This window comes from Periplaneta americana, chromosome 5 (assembly GCF_040183065.1).
Source record: "Periplaneta americana isolate PAMFEO1 chromosome 5, P.americana_PAMFEO1_priV1, whole genome shotgun sequence".
Lineage (NCBI taxonomy): Eukaryota > Metazoa > Arthropoda > Insecta > Blattodea > Blattidae > Periplaneta > Periplaneta americana.
In genome coordinates this window covers 78430287-78450100 of record NC_091121.1, presented here as the reverse complement: position 1 = coordinate 78450100, position 19814 = coordinate 78430287, and the positions used below count along the sequence as shown (strand labels likewise).

General features: G+C 35.4%; 1 protein-coding gene across 1 annotated transcript in view; it reads right to left on the bottom strand.

The window, feature by feature from the left end:
* Positions 1 to 384: 384 nt before the first annotated feature.
* LOC138699847 (probable G-protein coupled receptor CG31760) overlaps positions 385 to 19814 on the bottom strand; it is an 856195-nt gene continuing 836765 nt past the window's right edge. Inside the window, exons 9-11 of the mRNA XM_069826037.1 lie at positions 16196 to 16301; positions 6089 to 6271; positions 385 to 1492 (exon numbers count right to left, since the gene is read on the bottom strand). Coding sequence (XP_069682138.1) covers positions 596 to 1492; positions 6089 to 6271; positions 16196 to 16301 — 1186 coding nt within the window. The 3' untranslated portion in view covers positions 385 to 595. The remainder of the gene's footprint in view (positions 1493 to 6088; positions 6272 to 16195; positions 16302 to 19814) is intronic.

The following is a 19814-nucleotide window of genomic DNA, read 5'->3' as shown; positions in this document are numbered from 1 at the left end:
TTTTACATGTAAGACTTGAGGAATATTACTTCATACCTAAAACAAACGTCACCTTTACTGCAATTCGGAAATAACAATACTTGCAAAGATCAAGTTCTTTACATAACTGCCAAATGTAATTATTACTGATGGCTTTTTTCGACCCTTTTTATTGTTTTTTTTATCGAGACAGGGCCGTTATGAGCATTGACATATTTTCTCAGATAATTTGTAACACTACTATTCTGTCTTCTTTAGACGTTATAATTCGTAATTGATACTTATAGACTATTTAAATTATGAGTAAAAACTCTCCTCCAATACAGCTTCCAAGGAAACAAAAGTATTGAGGCAGACACAGCCTTCTTTTCAGAGTAAAATATTTTAAATGTTGCGTGTCAAATTCTTATTACATATACTGTACATAACATTAAGTACAAAACGATCACTGTTGTTGACACGACAGTCTTTTATAAGTTCGGTGATATTATTTTTAAAATTGGGAAGAAATAATTGTCTTCTCTAATGCAATTGTTAAAATAATTGGTCCAAAAATTATGGAGTTAAAAATTCCTCCTCATCAACGAATACAGACAAAATCTGTCGATTATAAAATTTACACAGTCACTTCTTCCGTGAAACGGTTCTTATCATCCAAATTTATAACAATGGCATGTGTTCTTGCGTGGCCTGATTTTAAATTTCTATTATTGCTTCCGGTATTACTTGGGCTAGCACCTTCGGAAGATGACTGACTATTGGCTGGTTTCGTTTCGTGCTGGCCATTGTCAACGCCTTCACTTTTCGACTGTCCACCACTATCACCCGACTTCGTCTCCGTTAGTCTCCTTTTGTCACCATCACCTTCACTAGATGTTCTACTTTTCTTCTTACTCCCACTACTACTACCGCCACCACTACTACTACTGTTCCTAGACTTCCCAGCATTACCCCGCCTCTTACCACGCGTGCCACTTGCGCCATCTGTGGCATTTTTCTTACAAGTACTTGCCATTTCAAGGTCCACTAACCTCACTCCTGAATCGCTGAGATCCTCTTTATGACCGCGGGTCTGTCTGTCGCTTGTCGGAGTCACAGAGGAGTCTTTGAGGGCCCTGCCTCCCGATTCCAGACTAGGACCTCCAGAGTCATTAAGCGGTTTGCTGAGGTTGGCAGCGCCGATGCGATGTGCCGTCGGGGAGTGGCGCAAGGGTGTCTCCGAATCGGGGCTGGACACCAGGGGACTTCTCGCCTTCTCCACCGCAGGGGGGCGTGCCGCCGTTTCCTCTGTCGTGACGGTGGCACACACGATCTTGTCGGTGACGACGGCCAGCACGTTGTTCAGTTTCAAGTGATCTTTACTGGGTGCGTCTTCCTCGACAACACTCACGTTGTAGTTCTGCTTGGCCGCTTCCTGCATCGCCGAGATTTTTGCAGCAAGATGTCTGTTGCCCAAGCGCATGTTCTTCTCCTTCAGCTGTTCTAGCTGCGTGTATAAGCGCTGGAACTCCTCCTGTGGGCATAACAATTACTATCAAATTTCTCTTATCCTTGGAGTAATGCTGTGAAATTGGAAGCAATACAACATGGAATTTGATGTTTGAGAGACAAATCAAAATATTACACATTAGCAAGTTCTCTTATACAAGTCTTTAAAATACAGATGACATTCACAATACGTAACAAGATAAATTAAAATATCGGCAGAAGAACCCTAAATACCTGCACCATTCATAACTTACAGCTAGGTAACAGTACTTTGTTACACGGACTGTATACGACAGAAATGAAACAGTAATCTGACATAAAAAGGAAGAATTTAGTAAGAAGGAAAGGAAGAAAGAAAGAAAGAAAGAAGCAAGGGAGAATTAAAGTAATGAATGAAGTAAGATAGAGAGTAAAAAAAATGAAGGACGAATGCGGAGTGATAAGGGAGGCAAGAAGAAAGGGGAAAAAAGATTGAAATAAACGAAGAACTTGACAGAGAGAAAATAGGAGAAACTCGGCTAATTCCGCAGTACGGGTAATTCCGCAGTAGTGCATATATGATTTTACTGCGGCTTTACAATAGCGTGAACGTAAGTTTTGAGAGGCTGTCAACATAAGGGATGTCCTGTGCAGTATTATAGAAAAAAATCTAGGATATTCGTCGACACCTCTGTCGGCAATACAGTGAAACACTGGAAGTTGGCTGTTTTTCGTATTTTGCTACACAGCTGTGAAGAAAGTGAGCATTGTTACATATAAATTGTTCCTTTTATGTTACTTTCATAATTATTTACGACTTCGGAATTAGCCAAGTCCTATGGCGGATTTATTCGCACTGTTGCGGAATTACCAGAGTTGTTCTTTTATAACTGTAATGTATGTACAACTAAATATATTTCCATTTTAATGGGTCTCTCTATCTCATTTGGTAATGAAAAGTTTCGTCCATGTCTACATACCTAGATAATATTTTTCAATAAACATTTTGATACAAATATGACAGATTTACTTCTTAATATTGCGGAATTAGCCGAGTCTCTCCTACAATAAAGGAAGAAGAGTGCAATAATTTAAATCTGAAAACAGTAATATAATACAGCTTCATACATCTGTAAAAGTTACCTTAAGACAAAACATTTTGAATCAATCTTTGCTCACAGTGGTGGTGGTAGTAGTAGTAGTAGTAATAATAATAATAATCAGTAATAATAATAATAATAGTAATAATAGTAATAATAATAATAATAATAATAATAATAATAATAAGTTAATAATAATAAAAGATGTGGAAGGAAAAAAGAAAATAGAAAGAGAATAAGATAAATTAAATACGAAGAAAAAAGAACAGAAAGAAGAGCAAAAAGAAAAAAATGATGACAATACAGAATGAAATAGAAAAAAAAACAAAGGTAAAAGTATAAAGAAAAGACTGAAAGCAAAGTCAGGACACTAAGGAATAAAAAATAGAAGATAAAATATATAACATAAAAAAATGAATCGCAGAAGAAAACAAAAGAGGGTCAGGGTGATGGTGAGTGTTGTGTGTGATAAGTGCTTTGTGTCGAAATTGGAAACTTTATTGCCCAAGAATCAATTTCCACATTCGGTCACGAAATATGTAGCGGAGTCTATTCTGCGAAAAGAACAATGTAAGGACGTCAAATTGCATTAGGGATTCAACGCACGGAATCGTGAGAATGGAAACACCAGATTAAAGGGGGAGGAAGAGACGAAAGCAAACTCATAAACAGAAGAAGGAATACTGCAGCGTGGGGTCGTGATTAGCGGAAACAAACAAGAAACCACTGTGGAGGGATTATCTATACAGAGTGTTTCAAATATTCCTAGACATATATTGCAATGATATCACAGTTACGAAATTATTTCGACATGTTGAAAATTTATATGGACATCCATTGCAATTGAAAATACGGTGAGGGGATTACACCGGATCTAAAAATATTTATATAAATCCACTATAATTTAAAACTCCGTGGAGAGATTACCTAAACATGTATTTAAATATATCCAGACAAGACATTCGATGTAATAGGACACACTGAAAAGAGTTTTAAACAGTGTCTCCAAAATATTTTCAGTTGATCACTGGAATAAAAATCACGATTAAATTAGTAATAGAGAATGTTAAACATTTTTATATAGATCTATCCCTTACAGAGCAGAAAGTCTGTAAGGTTGCTTAAGGATGTTAAAATATGCTTAGACTTTCAAATAGAAAGCAATATGTAAAAAATATAAAATGGCAGTAATGAAGATTGTACACATAAAGTGTTAAAGTATCACTGGACGTCAGTTGGAATACCAGCGTTGAAAAATCGTCGAAGGTTACGGGAAATGTTACTACTAACAATCGATTCTTTACATAGATTTCGGTTATCGAATTTTTTTTTTATGAACAACCAGCATCATATAGTTTTCGAGGCTGATACGGGTTGTCTGAAACACTTGGTATATGATATATAAAATTATTTGATTGCTTTTAGTTTATGACATGAAGATGTTTGTTAATATGAAGTATTCTAACTAAGAATAATCGAATGCTATAAATGAATATTAATGATAAAGTATTGGTTTTTGATGCAATTTAATATTTTATTTTCAGATAATTTTATTCCTTAAATGTTTTAAATTATGAAACAGTGTTTTGTTACCCGACGATGCCGTTAGTATGGCGAAAACATTTTAAGAGTCCAGAGGAAAAACACGTTTAGTCCAAATTTAGTAATTTTTATATTTTAATTGAATCTGGGAGTTAAAGCTAAGTTCTTCAAGATTCCCTAATTATACAGGGGAAAAATTCACTTGGTTCCACATTTTAAGCATATTAAGGAAAGGCTTACAAGGGAAGAAACTGTCATTCTACAAGTCTGTAAACGCTCTCCTGAAAAAAATTACAAAATGTGACTAAACGTGTTCTTCCTCTGGACTCTTCATTTGTAAAATAAAATGTGTGTAACGTAAGTCATTCGACAGAAACTGTTTGTACCAACAGGCACATTGTAAAAAAAAAGTGACGGGAATTGTTCATCATTTCCAGAAAAATTAACTTCTAGACAGTTAGCTAGGAAGACTGATAATTAGACTTCGTTGAATTGCCACACGCAGCATGCTATCAGGTTGCCGATGTACGGTAGTATAGAGGAGGTGAGCGACCGCCCGGTCTCGTAGTATAAGCAGTTCATGTTAAGAGTTGTGACCGGTCCAAATAGATAGAGCAGCTACAGCTAATGTATACCTATGTAAGCACTTGTTTTTGCATTACTGTGGTTGGAATAGTCAAAGCTTAACATTTGTTCAGTGCAGACAAGAATTATGCAGAACATTACAGTAAAACAATGGAGTTAATTGATGCATTGGATAGCACAGACAGTTCCGCTGTTGCAGCTGTAAAATCATTGCCTTCTGAACAGCTATTGGAAGATATTGGGTTCACTGACTCTAATTTTAAAATCGTGTCCAAAAGCATCACCCTGTTAGAATCGTCTAAACTACAACTCTCAGAAGCCCTTAATATAGTGGATAAAGTATCACAAACCGTTATCCAAAATAACAATTAACTAATTTCAGAAAAAATGAAATGTGAGTTGAGAAACATTATTGCTAAAAATTCTGCCTATTCACAACTTCGTATTATAAATGATGTACTATCAGGTCACGACAAGACGTCTGAAGTTGGTGTACTAAAAAGTAGTGACTTTCCGTTCTTCAAATATGTAGGCCTACGTATTACATCGTGTGATGTTGAACGTACATTTTCCCAAAATAAAAACTGTTTAAGTGACCATCGGATGAGGTTACTTTACAGTCGCTCAAAATGTACGTAATTCTTCACTGCAATGCACATATTCAAGGATGATGTGAGTATCTTACATTAAATTTTAAGAGTTAATATATCTCACTATAAAATAATTGTGTATTTAGACATTTCCTACTTCAATGATCATTCATTATATTTCTTGAATGCAGGGTACAGGTTTTATTGTAACCGCAGTATACTGCTCAGTGTTTACATTAGAGACATACTCCATCCTTTGCACGCTCCCCTTCTCATACAGTCTATACCGCGTGCGCAGTAAACCTTGCGATTCTCGTGGCAATTCCACGAAGTCTACTGATAAGTTACATGTTCGAACTGCAATATTGGATAGTCAAAACCAAAACTGAAGACTAGGATGACTCATATTTAGTTGCAAAAACCTGTTTGAATATGAGCATAAAATGAATGTTGTGGAAAACGTTATTGATCGAAGGCAATATCGGTACTTTACACCAGGTACAAATAATAATGCATGTGGCATGCAATGATCAGAGCTACGTTTTCTGTTATTAGGAAAAATTATAATAAAATTGATCCATATAGATATTTGACACTAACTCATATTTCAGTAATTGCTTCAATTTCGGCACACATGTTGATATTCAGACCATTGTATTAATTTTATTTCCCCATCTCCTTATCTTGTCACATATCATTAATGAAGAATATGAAATTCGGCTTTTCTTCCTGTGGAAGGAAGGAAAGCGTTTTAAGGGATTTACATATTTTCTTAATGAGCTAAAATAGTATTTTGAGTTAAAGTGTTACTGGTGCTACAATTACCTGAACGTCTACTTCGGTGAGCTTGGCGTACTCCTGCATGCCTGCCGTGGACGAGTTAGTAGAAGGGGCGTACTGCGAGTTGCCGGACCTTGTGGGCTTCGAGAGAAACTTGGCTGCCTGGGGCTTGGGAATCACGCTGGAACTCTCCTCGGACTTCCCGTGGCCTTTAAACACCATGTAAGCCTGCAAGTAAAAGCGTTGAGCGTACTGAATAATGAGCACAATAGAGTGAAAGTGAAGTGAAGCAATGAAGCTTGAGGCAAAACGATGATGTACATCAACTTCAGAAAAAAAAAAAAACGTGGGAAGAAAGAATGAGTAAGAGAGGAAGAAACAAGATAAAACAAAGTGAGACAAGAGAATACAACTAATAGAAATGAAAGAAAATATATAAAAAGAAGAAGAAAGAAAATGAATACTCAATAAAGAAATAACAGAATGGGAGAAAAGAAAGAGGAAGGAAGAAATAATGAAAAGAGAGAGGAGCAATGAATGTAACAAAGCAAAGCGAGAAGGAAGGAAACGAAATTAACAGCAGAGGAAGAAGCGAAGCTAACAGCAGGGAAGAAGCGAAGCTAACATCAGAGGAAGAAGCGAAGCTAACATCAGAGGAAGAAGGGAAGCTAACATCAGATGAAGAAGCGAAGCTAACAGAAGTGGAAACTGCAGAGAAAAAGAAGAGAAGCTGACTGTAGAGGAAGAAATGAAGTCACTGCAAAGGAAGAAGAGAGGCAATTGCAGAGAAAGAAGAGAAGCAACTGTAAAGAAAGTAACATCCAAGGAAGGAAAGAAGCATCATCCAAGAAAGACAGGATTTATCACATAAGAAAGAAACGATGTACACCAAAGAAATGAATCACCAAAGGAAGAGATAAAGTATCTCCAAAGGAAGAGAAGAACCATCTCCAAAAGAAGAGAAGAACCATCTCCAAAAGAAGAGAAGAACCATCTCCAAAGGTACAAGCGAAGTATCTCCAAAGGAATAAGCAAAGTATCTTCAAGGGAAAAGACGAAGTACCCCCAAAGAAAGAAACGAAGTATATCGAAAGAAAGAAAAAAAACTATCTCCAAATGAACAAGCGATGTATCTTCAAAGGAAATATCGTGTCTCCAAAGGAAGAATCGAAGTATCTCCAAAGAAAGAAGTGAAGTATCTCCAAAGCAAGAAGCGAAGTATCTCCAAAGGAAGAAGCGAAGTATCTCCAAAGAAATAAGCGAAGTATCTGCAAAGGTAGAAGCGAAGTATCTCCAAAGCAAGAAGCGAAGTATCTCCACAGCAAGAAGCGAAGTATCACCAAAAGAAGAGACGTATCTGCAAAAGAAACGAAGGATTTCCGGAAGAAACAAAGTAATATGGGAGCAAAGAAAAACATTTTCAAGGGAAAGAAGAAGAGAAAAAAGAAGGTAAGAACTAAATTCAGAAAGATACATTTGAAATAAGAATTCTGAAATGGAGCAAGATGAAAAAAGGACAAAAGTATCGATACTAAGATAAACAACGTGCATACACTAGTAACTAAGAATTCACCAAAAGAGGAATATAAAAATAGCTCTTTAAAAGAACATTAACGGAGGGAAAAAGAAGTTTAAAAGTATTAAAAAATGAAGGGAAAGTAACAAAAATAAATAAAAATAAAAGTGAGAAAGATATAAAATGAATTGCGAAAAATAAGTAGGGAGTAAGGGAATGAATAAGTGAACTAATGAATGAATTGTATTTATATTTGGCAAAACATTAACAATTAGAAATTAAATATAATCCCGAACTTACAGGATGCTTTGAACTTACTCTAAAATCCGATTTAACGTAAAACTCTCATATTCAATAACAAGTTAATCTACCTAGCCGAAGCCTCAATAGACACGATGAGTGGTGACAGATAATAACATTGTCTCTATCGTTACTACTGATCTCCTTCTGGCATAAGAAGCCACCACTGACTTCACAAGCTGATTTTTTGTATTCTCACAGACTCCACCTCTATTCAACTTTCAATCTCCCACAAGATCGCAAGCTCATTGCCTGGGGACGCCCTCTGTACGTGCATGGCTTGGGGTATCCAAGCTGTCTCAAGGTCCGCAGCAATAGCGTGGGTCACGAGCACATTTCCTCTTGTCGCGGACGTGTAACTTCAAAATCTTGTTTGGGAATCAGTACGCGTAGTAGTAACAGCAGCAGTAGTAGTAGTAGTAGTAGTAGTAGTAGTAGTAGTAGTAGTAGTAGTAGTAGTAACGGTAGTGGTAATGGTAATGGTGTTAGTAATAGTACTGACAGAATTGGTGACAGTAATAGTAGTAGTAGTAGTAGTAGTAGTAGACTCGTAGCAGCAGCAGTAGTAGTAACAGTGATGGTGGAAAGGGCGAAGGTGTTGGTAATAAAAATGTTACAAGCGGTTGTGATAGCAGTAGGTAGTAATAGTGTTAATTGCGAAAATGTTGATGTTGTTGGCAATAATAATGACAGAACTGGCGATAATAATTGTGATAGTAGCAGTATTATTAGTACTAATGGTAGAGGTAAAGGTATTTGTCATAAGTAGAGCCCGGAATTCTAGGTGCTAAATGTTGATATTATTCCTCGCTGTAGTTTATAAATATAGAAGCCATGCCCTCACTTCTTTGAGATGTCATTCTTGTCATTCAGTATTTTTCCTTGGTACCGTTAAAGGTCTTTAATCCTCTTAACCACCACTTATAAACTACCGCACCATTTACAAGCTCCATTGCCCAATCCTTGCCACTTTTTTGTCTATTATTACATATCGGACTCTTGTGAACTAGGCTTAAAACCCTCCTCACGGGCACTACATCTATTAATCTATACTTAGCGTCATTCTTAACATCTAGCACCTAAAATTCCGGGCTCTAGTCATAAGAACTCGAATTTATATATACTAGAAGTTAAGAATCATACCGAATGTAGTTGAGAGGATGCGGTTTCTGTTAGGAGGGCTTTTAAGCCTGGTTCACAAGACTCCGAGATGAAACAATAGAGAACTTAGTCACAAGAACTATACTAGTCGCCAAGTAGGAAAGCGGGTAGCCAGAAATGCGCCATAGAAGTTCTTCTAAGAACCAATCAAATTCAGTAGAGCTTGTTCCGTTGCAGTGGAAAGTTTCTCTTATGGTAGCTATATTTATTTGTTTTATTGCTTCTATAATTATAGTTTTAGTGCTAAGTTATGGAATTAGAGTTTAAGTTGTGTAGATTCATAGCAATAGTATAGTGATTAAAATATGCGGGAAGGAAATTCAAAGAGAGAAGTCCTGAAAAGTCAAGCCAGGAGGCTGGTGCACCACATGCATAACTACTTGCACTTCAAGCGTTCGAGTTTCAGTAATTGATGTTGCCAAATCTCAGCTGAAGCCTGTAGTATTGGCATACGTAAATATGTCTCTGACAGTTTGTACCGCGACAATTCGTCCCGAACAATTTGTCACAACGCAAATTGGTACCGTTACAAAATTCGCTCGGAAATTCGTCCCAGGTTTGTAGCATGGAAGTCACAGTTTTTGGAGAAATTTTATATCATACATTTTAAAGGTGTACTGTACAGCACATAACAGGTGAGGCGAAAAAAAGCCAAGAACAACGTGAGGTGCCAAGTTTTCGTCACCTGCAAAAAATGCAGTCCAAAGAAGCAAGTGTGTGATTAAGCGATTTTAATAAGACAGATCCTTAATTTTGCCGATGTAATCTAATTATTAGTTATTCACGGAGTATGATGCCGGATTTATCCGAAAGTGATTACAAAATTGGGGTGTACCCTATCTCCAATGTTCGTTACAATATTATATAAACCTTAAGATGCTGAAAAAATTGTTTTCTTTTGATTCTGTTGAATGCACTTTACTCATTAGCATGGTGAAATATATATTTTTAAATAGTATCTCCAATACTTTTCAAGACTGTATCAATTGACGTGGCCAATTAAATATAGTTGATAAGTTTTTCGCACATTTCTCGTAACTTAAATTTTCCAAATCCATTTCTATCATAAATTTCACATTTTTTTTTTGATAAGTTTATGAAAATTTTCATTTTCATTTTCATTATCAGTCTGGGAAACAAAAACTACCTTTAGCACTGTTTTGTCATTTCGAGTTCTATTTTCATTAACAATTCTTTATGTAAAAATAATTTTACAATTCATGATAAAAACTACAAAAACATATTTCTTGTTTTTATTTTCATATGGCAAGGGCAGGATTTGTTAACAAACATTATGAATAAAACAGAAATAAACATTAACTGTACAAAAACATCAAAACTGTACAAGGTACCAGGGAAACAGATTTTTCCTTGTACAAATTAAAAAAAACCCAATTAAAAAATATAATTACCCTTAATGTTGCATGTAATTGAGAGAGGAAGAATATGGGAAGTGAGGAGGTAGAAAGTGAGTGCAAGTAGTGAGAGTGAACAGTAAAATTTATCCAATAAAGTGAAAAAGTGATAAGTGACTTGAACAAGTAATAGCAAGGATGTATTACGAACATTGAACAGTAAATGAGACAAATAATATAATACGATAATGTAGATGAGAAAGTAGAAAATATTAGTGAATACTAGACAGAGATAAAAAGGGTTTGAAGATAAACAGAAAATTAGGGATAACAGTAATGAAAGATGACAATGATAGTAGTAGAGATGGATGAGTATATTGTAGACGAGAATGTTTCTATATAAGAGAAAGGTAGACAGTATTTCATAGTATTCGGGAATGGGACTGAGGGAAGATAAAGAAGGTAAAGAGCTGAAAATACTTTACATTAGAAAGGATAGAGGTAGAAATAGACTGAAATAGGGTTTAACTTTATGTAATTGGAAGATATGGGGAGATATAGACGATAGCAGAAATATATTAGGATATGAGATTGAACGTAATAAAGGGTAATGGTGGACCGTACGCAGAAATGTGAGGGAAAACACTACCTGAAAACCGTATGATGATACCCTAAAAGTTTCTTGGGCCCTAAAAATTGTTTATTAATTTAGAAATATTGTCTAACCACTATACCAAATTCCAGCACAAAACAAAAATTAAATAAGAATAATTGTGAAAATTACAGTATGTAGAAATTATAAATTTGAATTTCACTGAACTTATACTAGCAGAAGGTGCAAATTCATTCATATTGTTCTGCCCAAGTGCAGCATCCTCCATTCTTTAACATTTAACAACATGTTAAATGTTAAATTGTTTACCGTTAACATCCCAACATGTTGATTGAAAATGTTAATGATAATTTCATTTAACACTTTGTCCACACTGTTAAACATGTTAAACTTTACTTTCTTTGCGTAGTCTACAATAAAGAGTCTATGAGATTTTAATGTAGGTAGTGTCTTATTTTCAAATCTTGGACAATGGACTCAGATGATGACTTGATTTTTGTAATTGCCGCTATTGCCTGCTACAAGGCCTTGAAAAAAGGAAGAAAATGAGAATGTGGGTGCGGCAATATCTTAGTAAAAGACACTATGCAGAAGACATTCTAAACTACCTGAAAGTTCAAGATCGATCTGGATTCAAAAATTTGTTGAGAATGTCAGAACACAATTTGAATATAGTGGTGCAAAAAATACTTCCTGTTACATCAGAGAAAGACACAATTTAACAACAGCCATTTCATCTCAAAAAATTACAGCGCGATTGATTGACTATCATAGGACCTACGACATGATAGATGTTAAAGGAGCGAGTAATATCGTATAATTATTCTTTCCGAAGTTTTACATCATACATCACCATATATGACCATTACTGACGTCAACATAGTATTAACGTTTAGCGTACGACGAGAGTGCGAAAACTCTCTATTGTGTTCTCGAGAACAGTTAAATAATAATTCCTGTTCTCTAAAACGGTCGGCCTTCTTTATTTTGTCCCTGTATTTTTTTGCAGACACATCCCACAAACAAGGCCTTTCCATCAGTGCATTAATTTTATTCTAATGTATTTTCTTTCGTCCACTCCATTATTTCGAACAACTTACAGCCAACACCAAGGGCCAATGATAGTATAAAAATGATCAAGATACGCGCCAGAAAATCTGAAGTTAGTTGTTGCTATGGAAACTGTACGAACTTTGCCGAACTGTACCGACGCTGCACGAGCAAATGAATTGACTTGACATGTTTTCCATTGCTGCTGGAAAACACGCCAACATGTTAAAAGTGTTAACTTCAACATACTCAGTCAACATGTTACGTCAATTGAGACTTGAAATATCTATATACATGTTAAATCAACATGTTATATTTAACACTAGCCGTACCCGTGCGCTCCGCTGCACCCGTTAGAAATAAATATAAAGTAATTACATAATTAAAATAGGACATTTGATCCAGGGAACATTCGTATTTGATAGAAGGATAAATCGTTTAATATGTTACTTAATTTAAATTGCATCCAAATAATTAAAATGTTATCATTTTGGTCCAGAGACCACTCATTGGTGCAATGACAATTCCTTTAACATGTTTCTAATTTTTATTACATGCAACCATAGTTTAATGAAGATTGACATCATTTAGATTTAATGTGTATACTTTATTTTACTTGTTATAGGTTTCCATTGAATTATGATAACTTAATTTTAACCCTTGCTTTCTACGTATGCAGTAAATGGCGTTTGGCCCACTATGGTTCTGAACCCTTCAAATAACTTAAATTATATTATATAGGCCCTAATATTACATTATATATTATATTACATTACATTATATTACATCAGAAGTTACTGTAATAACATTATAGCATTATGTCCATCTAGAGAAACTACACTTTCCAATGGTGAAATAATAATTAATTATACAAATCGGTTAATTTAGCTTCCGACATTATTACTTCATACAAACACAGAAACATTCTCTGCAGGCTATCTTTCATAGCTTTCGATTGTTGCTGTCCAAGGCCCCTTATAGACGAAGTAATTTGTTTTTTATTTCATTATACGGCCTTAGATGGCAGTTATTTTAATTTTAAAACTCATTTATCTCATTAAATATCAGTCCTATCAAAATTTTTCAAGGAATAAAACTTACCGCAAATTATTTTTAAAGAAACTTTTTGTTATGTAACATTTTTCACAAAAATCAATAATAAGCGAGATATTTCGATTTAATTCATGCCCCCTTGTAACCCCCCTTTTAAATAATGTATTTTGAATGCCATATAGCCTAAAATCTAAGTTACAACGAACTTAATTTATATTCCAATTTTCATCGAAATCCGGTCATCCATTATCGCTTGAAAAGGTAACAAACATACAGACAGACAGACAGACAGACAGACAGACAGACAGACAAACAAAAATTTCAAAAAAGCGATTTTCGGTTTGAGGATGGTTAATTATATATGTTAGGATCAATTATTTTTGGAAAATCGAAAATTACCAGAAAAATTTCGGCTACGGATTTATTATTAGTATAGATGTTATTGTTAAATGTTTAATAGTGGAGACGAGCCTTAATAGAGGTGTGCATAGCATAAATATAAAATATTTTTCTGTAAAAGATTTTTCATTATAGATCATGTAAAATGGGGCGATAGCTTGAACTAATGGTCCCACTAGGATCCATTACATAGAAGAGAAAGTTTGTGATTTTGCAACATAATTTTCGATTTTACTGTGCAACTCAAAACTCCCTTTCCGAGCCGCTAACGTTACGAACCACTGCGTTAGTATATCAGCTCCATAGCACTACTATAGCATTTGGCTTGTTTCGATTCTGTAATAGACAAAAATATGACGTCATTTCGTCCATTAATCTGCCTCTATTATCACTATGGCGACCACATAATGCGAACATTTCACACAACGTAGACAAATGAAGTCGCAATCTGTGTTGCAAAACCATATTGGTGCTCCATTGATGAATAATTCTCGATTTCAATGACCGCCATTAATAATTCCTGATCCGTCAAGCCGATTTGGAATCGCACAACGTTGGCAGTAGATTTCAACTAGGATTAACGACTTCGTGTCTTTCGGAAAGGCTGATGGCTTCCAGAAATATGTCCGTAAGCCCGTGAAACGTTGTTAACGATGTCTGGGTACAACTGGCATAGGATTTAAATTTTGAACCATATTCCGAATTAGATGAATTATGGCTGCTAATTCCAAGGGGTGTACAGAATTAATGTCCATTTCTCTTTACAAAGGTTCAATTGTAGATCTTCTCCTCGCTGATAGTCTCTCACATTACATTTGGCAGACTTGAAGATATTATCATAAGTTTATCGTGATCTGTTGTGCGTAATTGCAATTTAGTAATGTAGAGAGGCCGTAAATAGAAATGAAGAATCAATAATGAATAATAAAATTTTGTCTGATTTTACTATGAGAACTACAGGATAATCAAGAAATAAGCAAACAAAAAAACTAAAATTGGTTGTTCCTTTAGAGTTAAAAACTAGCGCACATTTCACGAAATTATTACTTTTATTGGTATTTTATATACTGAAATTCCAATAATTGATTTTGAAATGCGGGAAAGTAACACCAGAGGAACTAATGGTGTAGTTAATGAGATGCCACATATTTAGATACAAGTAATGAGTACTTTTGCAAAGGGACTATCACTTTTAATTGTTTGGAAGGTAAATAAATAACTATCACTTCACATGTTAATACTAATATATTTCACCAATCTCATTATTCGACAGGAACTGAACAAATTAGTAAGAGATAAGGCCGTTTGGCGATACCGTTGTTGAGAGATATAGTCGTTTGTCTTTATATATCTGTTGAGAGATATAGTCGTTTGTCTATATCGCTGTTGAAACAGTCATCTGTCTATATTGTTTTTGAGAGATACAATCGCTTGGTAATACCGTTGTTGAGAGATACAGTCGTTTGGCGATACCGTGTTGAACGATACAGTCGTTTCCTATATCACTGTTGAGAGAAACAGTCGTTTATCTATATCGTTGTTAAGAGATATAGTCGTCTGTCTATATCGTTGTTGAGAGGTATAGTCGTTTGTCTATATCGTTGTTGAGAGATATAGTCTTTTGTCTATATTATTGTTGAGAGACGTTGTTGAGGGATAGTCATTTGACTATATCGTTGTTGAGAGATACAGTCGTTTGGCTATATCGTTCTTGAGGGATTTAGCCATTTGGCTATTTGTTCTCGAGAGATACAGGCTTGCGGCTATACAGTTGTTGCAAAATAGACTTGCCTACATCGTTGTTGAAAGAAACAGATATTCAATTATGTCGATGTTGAAAGATACAGACTCTTGCCTATATGACTATTGTACAAATGTGTATATATAGTTATTAAACGATATGAGCTTTTGCCTTTGGATTTGTTTAAAGAAAAACAGTTTTGTTTATATTGTTGTTGTTGAAGGATATACTTTTGCGTGTATTTTATTTTGGAAGAGACATACTGCGTAATGTTGGGAAAGACAGACACTTGCCTATACTGATGCTGGAATAGTCAGATCCTTGCTTATACTGATGGTGACAGACAAATTCTTGTCTATAATGATGGTGAAATAGATTCTTGTCAATACTAATGCTGGAAGAGACAGACTCTTGCCTATCCTAACGTTGGAAGAGACAAACTCCTGCCTATACTGATGGTGAAAGAGAAAGATTCTTGCCAATACTGATGCTGGAAGAGAGTGATTCTTGTCTATACTGATACTGGAAGAGACAGACTCTTGTCTATACTAACGTTGGAAGAGAGAGTCTATTGCCTATACTGATGCTGAAAGAGAGTGATTCTCGTCTATACTGATACTGGAAGAGACAGACTTTTGTCTATACTAACGTTGGAAGAGATAGTTTATTGCCTATACTGATACTAGAAGAGAGTGATTCTTGTCTATACTGATAATGAAAGAGACAGACTCTTGCCTGTACTGACGTTGGAAGAGACAGACTCTTACCTGTATTGGTGGTGAAAGATACGGACTTTTTCCTATATTACTGTTTAAAGATACAAGCTATTGCTTATATTGTAGTTGGGAGGTATAAGTTTTATTTACATTGATGCAGTCAGATCCAACGTTAAAATATAATTACATAAAAAATGGGATCTCGAGAGACACATCAGGCAGAAACAGATCATACTGATGGACTGTACCTTGCTGCCGAATATGAGGCACAATAGCAGCGTCACTGTCAGCTGAGTGTGGCAGAAGAAGATGATGTACAGAAGGTCCGGATTTGCAGGAGACTGCAGAAACAACCTGTAATGAAACAAAATGCTCCTCAATTTTATATGTATTATAACTTGTCTTACCTGTAATATCATATGCACACGCACACACACAAAAACTGATTCTGGTGGCTTTTGTTTCCGAAAATCTGATCATATACCGCTGAACTATCAATGTTTTATGAAGTTACTTTTATCCATACGATTTCTTGAATTTAGCTAGACTTCAAAATTAACTGTGAATAGTATTATTACTTTTTTAGTTGGTTACTTAACAACGCTTTATCAACTACTAGGTTATTTAGCTCGATGGGATTAGTGATAGGAAAATAATATCTGGCGAGATGAGGCCGAGGATTCGCCAAGATTATCCGACATTCGCCTTACGGTTGGGAAAACCTCGAAAAATATCCTACCAGATAATTAGCCCAAGCAGAAATCATATTAAATTTATTGAAATTTACTTGTCTTGTATTGAAACTACTTTCACCTTCTGAATAAATGGAATAATTTGATAACACATTAAATATTACAATATTGTTAATAATAATAATAATAATAATAATAATAATAATAATAATAATAATAATAATAATAACCACAATTACAATAAATCTATCGCTGTGGAGTAACGGTTAGCATAAAACGAGCGGGCCCGGATTCAAACCCTAGTTGGAAGAAGTTACCTGGTTGAGGTGTTTCCTGAAGTTTTCCCTCAAACCATTAAGGGCAAATGCTGGGTAACTTTAGGCGTGGACCCTGAACTCATTTCTCTGGTATTATCACCTTCATATCATTCAGACTCGTATAACTATAGCAGTTGATAAAGCGTCGTAAAATAAACCACTAAAACAATAATAATAATAATAATAATAATAATAATAATAATAATAATAATAATAATAGTAATAATGATCTACCGTCAAAGATTCAACTCCATAACTCTGTTCTCTAATGAATATCAAATTCAGGTTCATTATTTTCAACGAGTAACAAGAATATCATGTCATGTGGTTATGTTAGCAGACAAAACAAAAAGCGAAAAAGGCACTTATCGGAAGAATATTGTATTCTGGAAATTTAAAACTAGAGTCAGCTAGATTTCCACAAGATACAACACTATACATGCATGTATAAATGTATGTGTGTGCATGTAGTATGAATGTGTGCATAAAAACTGGCATGGTTGCGAAATACCCGTTTTTTTACTGTGTTATTTAAAGACGCTGTATCAACTACCAGGTTATTTAGCGTCGATGAAATTGGTGATAGTGAGATGATATTTGGCGAGATGAGGCCGAGGATTCGCCGTAGATTACCTGACATTTGTCTAACGATTAGGGGAAACCTCGGAAAAAACCCAACCAGGTAATCAGCCCAAGCGGGAATCGAACCCGCGTCCGAGCGCAACTCCTGATCAGCAGGCAAGTGCCTTAGCCGACAGAGGTACGCCGGTGGCTAATATCCGTTTTGATATTACACTTTCACATTATTCAGGAAGTGCATCAAACACCTTTATTAACGGAGTATGTATGTGATCGCTGCAGATATGAAAGGAACATTGTTGTAGCCTCGTGTTGTTAGTGTAGTTGAAGTATTCCTCCCGCATAATGATCTTGTTACCTGGATAAGAAAAGCCACGAGTGGAACGAAGGTCTTAACAAGCTTTCTTTGTTATAAAGGTCAGTTCGGAACTAGGTCATTCTACAACTAGAGGAGAGTGATGTAACAGGAACAAAGAAGCCAGAGTTGCAGATTATAGTACATAGATGTTACATTCTGAATGGACGGATATCTTTGTTCACAGATGAACTTTTTCTTGAATTGTTTTCTTCGTTCTGCTATGATTCTGAAATTAAAATTATCTTGTGGTCACTTATATTAAGCTACTGGTTGTTGTTCAGAAAAGTGACTGAGTCGTCATGAAAAAAGAAGTGACGCTACGCTGGCGAGAGAAAATTATGTACTAGGTCAGCGGTCATCAGCATAGTGCACCGTCGAGTTAGCGTCTCTTATCCGCGGATAAAAGATGCACTAGCGTTGTTCCGTGCCTGCAGGCGGGTATGCTTTCTCCCTCTCCCTTCTGCAAGAGGGTGCATATTCTGATACACTCCTTACTCGTTACCCATTTCAGCGAGTTCTGACGACCACTGTACTAGATGAATACACCGTATTTTTATCGATACCCTGCGCACTTTTTTTCTCCGAAATGTACAAGTAAAAAATAAAGTTGGCAACACTGTCCAATTTTCCTCCCGTGAACTCCTAATGTGGTAGCACATGTCATTATCATCCCGCACGAGTATTTCAATTTTTAACATTGTTGAATGTCGTTTCAATTAGCAATTAGCAGTAGATGTACAGACTCAAGTTCAAATGTAATAAGTCTCTGCGTCTTATATTTTCAATTCTGAAAAATAAAATCCACTAAAGGCATAAGATCGTAATACTTCACTTGTAGCAAAAAATATTAAAATTAACGAAACTGTATTTGTGTTTAAATGTTTTAATTTGTCATGAATACATTTTTTGAAAGTTTTAAGTTTTATTTTTGTAATTTTTTGCCCCTTTCAAAAGTGAGATGCGCTGCTTATCAGAGGAAATATTCGAGAAAATACGGCAATTATGCCCCCCAATTGCATTGCCTATAGACAGCGTGAGAAACTTTTCTATTTGCATATATGGATGGTGAAATAAATATGTATATTTCATTAATTTACATGGAGCATTAAGAAAGTAAGTAATTTTTTTGCCCTTTTCAAAAGTGAGATGTGCGGTTTATCCGAGGACGCGGGGTATTCGAGAAAATACGGTAATTATGTCCCCCAGTTGCATTGCCTATAGACAGCGTGAGAAACTTTTCTATTTGCATATATGGATGGTGAAATAAATATGTATATTTCATTAATTTACATGGAGCATTAAGAAAGTAAGTAATTTTTTTGCCCTTTTCAAAAGTGAGATGCGCGGTTTATCCGAGGACGCGGGGTATTCAAGAAAATACGGTAATTATGTCCCCCAGTTGCATTGCCTATAGACAACGTGAGAAACTTTTCTATTTGCATATATGGATGGTGAAATAAATATGTATATTTCATTAATTTACATGGAGCATTAAGAAAGTAAGTAATTTTTTTGCCCTTTTCAAAAGTGAGATGCGCGGTTTATCCGAGGACGCGGGGTATTCAAGAAAATACGGTAATTATGTCCCCCAGTTGCATTGCCTACAGACAGCGTGAGAAACTTTTCTGTTTACATACATGGATGGTGAAATAAATGTGTATATTTTCATTCTTAATTTACATGGAGCATTAAGAAAATAAGTTTCTACTGTTCATATCAAAACTTTATTAAGCAAAAAATTGAAATCATCTTGTATGAAAAGAAATTACGGTACTTGTAAAGGCTACATACAGACTGAGATATCTTTCAACGTAGCGTGTCGCAGTAACTACGAGTGAGGCTAAGAATCGAAATTGCCGAATGTTCTGCAGTAGAAAGATACGAATCCTTTTAGGTTTTTTGAACCAAAATGCAACACTGC